At 47.5% G+C, this 2544-nt stretch overlaps 1 protein-coding gene across 1 annotated transcript in view; it reads right to left on the bottom strand.

The window, feature by feature from the left end:
- The window catches only part of DAPK1 (death associated protein kinase 1), a 145244-nt gene extending 144389 nt beyond the window's left edge, over nucleotides 1–855 (bottom strand). Inside the window, exon 1 of the mRNA XM_031557415.1 lies at nucleotides 772–855. Within this exon, the coding sequence (XP_031413275.1) occupies nucleotides 772–855 (84 nt within the window). The remainder of the gene's footprint in view (nucleotides 1–771) is intronic.
- Between the last annotated feature and the right edge of the window lie 1689 nt (nucleotides 856–2544).

The following is a 2544-nucleotide window of genomic DNA, read 5'->3' as shown; positions in this document are numbered from 1 at the left end:
CTTGAACAAAGGAAGTTCTGTACAAACATGTGGAAGAACTTCTTTATGGTAAGGGTGACAGAATAGTGGAGCAGGTTGCCCAGAATCACCGAATCACAGAATCACCAGGTTGGAAAAGACCTTCAAGATCATCCAGTCCAACCATCCACCTATCACCAATAGTACTCACTAAACCATGTCCCTCAACACAAAATCCAACTGTTCCTTGAACACCTCCAGGGTTGGTGACTCCACAACTTCCCTGGGCAGCCCATTCCAGTGCTTGACCACTCTTTCAGAAAAGTAGTATTTCCTAACGTCCAGCCTAAATCTCCCCTGGCGCAGCTTGAAGCCATTCCCTCTAGTTCTATCACCAGTTACACAAGAGAAGAGGCCGACCCCTACAACCTCCCTTCAGGTAGTTATAGAGAGCAATAAGGTCTCCCCTGAGCCTCCTCTTCTCCAGATTGAACAATCCCAGCTCCTTCAGCCACTCCTCATAAGACCTGTGCTCCAGACCCCTCAGCAGCTTTGTCGCCCTTCTTTGAACTCGCTTCAGGGCCTCAATGTCTTTCTTGCAGTGAGGGGCCCAAAACTGGACACAGTACTCGAGGTGCGGCCTCACCAGAGCTGAGCACTTCCCTGCTCCTGCTAGCAACATTGTTCCTAATGCAAGCCAAGATGCCATTGGCCTTCTTGGCCACCTGGACACAGTGCTGGCTCATGTTCAGCTGAGAAGAGGTTGTAGAGTCTCCTTCTATGGATATATTCAACTTCCATCCGGATGCCTACCTGTGTGACCTGTTGTAGGGTATCTGCCTTAGCAGGGGGAGTTGGCCTGGATGATCCTTTGAGGTCTCTTTCTAATCCTGCCATTCTGTGGTTCTGTGACTTGGTCCCATGCCATTGCCTTGATAGTGGGCATGTCTCTGTGCTCTGTTAGTCTCTGGGCAATGAGCTCACTTTGACACCACATCTGTATGTAACCAGGAGATGTGCTTGAGCCTTTTACTATTCAGTGAAGGATCCACCTCCGTGGGCTCCTCGCTGTCCTATAGCTGACATGCATGACCTGGCCGCATGCCCCTTTTGGGACAGTGAGCGATCCTCAGCCCTGTGATACTCTCTTACTGATGGGCATGGCATGGGCCCTCTACTTCTGTCTGCTGTATCCTTGTGCATGAGTTTCTTGCCATTGGTTTCATGAGAGCTGAGCACTGATCACATTGAATTTGGCTCTTGCTGCACCTGTTCCATTTTCTTTCCTTGAGAGATGATGTTCTCTGAGCTCCTGGAACTTTCTCTTACTCTACACCCAGAAGAGAAGCCACCCATCTCCCTGCTTTGGCTACTCTCTCATTCACATGAGTGGCATCAGAAGGCCTAAGTTTGACCAAGTAGTGAGCCAGCTGCTGGTGGTCGTACTTTTTTATACGGGGCAGTGGTGACCACCATGATGGCCATTGTGAAACAATTGATGTATGTGACCTTGTACTGCAAAACTCAACACAGTTCTTGAGATGAGACTATACCAGTGGAGAGCAGTATGGGACAATTCCTTTCCTTGGTCGGTGAGCAGTGGTGAGCCTGCTGCACCCTGGGGGTATGAGGCTGGCCCTTTTGGCTGCCAGGGCACACTGATGACTCAGATTCAACTCAGATTCAAGCAGAATCCTTGGACTGTGGGATTGGAACAAGATGATATATAGATCCCTTCAAACCCAGGCAATTCTATGATTTTGTGATCCCTTTTATTTGGGCTGGTCTCCAGCCTTTCGTCCCTTATTTGTACATATATCCAGGGTTGGCCCATCCTAGATGAAGAACCCAGCACTTGCTTCTTTTAAGCTTTATGTGATTAGCGATTGCTCAGCCTCTTGTCTGTCAAGATTTCTCTGCAAGGCCTCTCCTCTCCACACAACAAGGGGCTCAACAGTTTCCCCTAATTTACCATCATCTGCAAATTTAATATGCATTCAAGTTCTACATCCAGATAATTTATAAAGATGCTGGGGAGAATTGGCTGTAAAATGGAGCTCTGAGGAACCCCAGTGGTGACTAGCTAACAGCATAATTTGACCTCACTTACTATAGCCCTTAAGGCTTGAATCATCAGTCATCATATCATTTATTTGCCTGAGTGTGTGCTGGACATTTTATCTAGATGGAGACTGAGAATCAGTATTAAAAGCTTTGCTGAAATAAAATGCAATAGAAATGCTAGAACTGCAAAGAGGATTGGGGCAGAGGATGAACTACAGCTAGAACCTTGCATAATACAACCAAATCATCTAAGCTCCACCTCACTGAATCACCTCGCGCCTCTTCAGACCTGTCCGTGGTTTGCTACATTAGTAAAGGCTGGAGTGAGGGCATGCAGTGCTTTTATTTCCTGACAACTCCACTAACCTCAGCAGAGGGCTCCACTTGGGAATCAGGCTACTGATGTGATCCATTATCTTGCTTCAAGACAGAGACAGGCAAAAAGGTAACAATGTAAAACTGTGTTTCTTTTCAATGCCTCGTCTTTACTCCCTCCCTTCCTCCCTTCCTCCCTTCCCCCCT

Source organism: Meleagris gallopavo, chromosome Z, assembly GCF_000146605.3.
Source record: "Meleagris gallopavo isolate NT-WF06-2002-E0010 breed Aviagen turkey brand Nicholas breeding stock chromosome Z, Turkey_5.1, whole genome shotgun sequence".
Lineage (NCBI taxonomy): Eukaryota > Metazoa > Chordata > Aves > Galliformes > Phasianidae > Meleagris > Meleagris gallopavo.
Note: the sequence above shows the minus strand (reverse complement) of the source record. Positions and strands in the feature narration are given on the sequence as shown.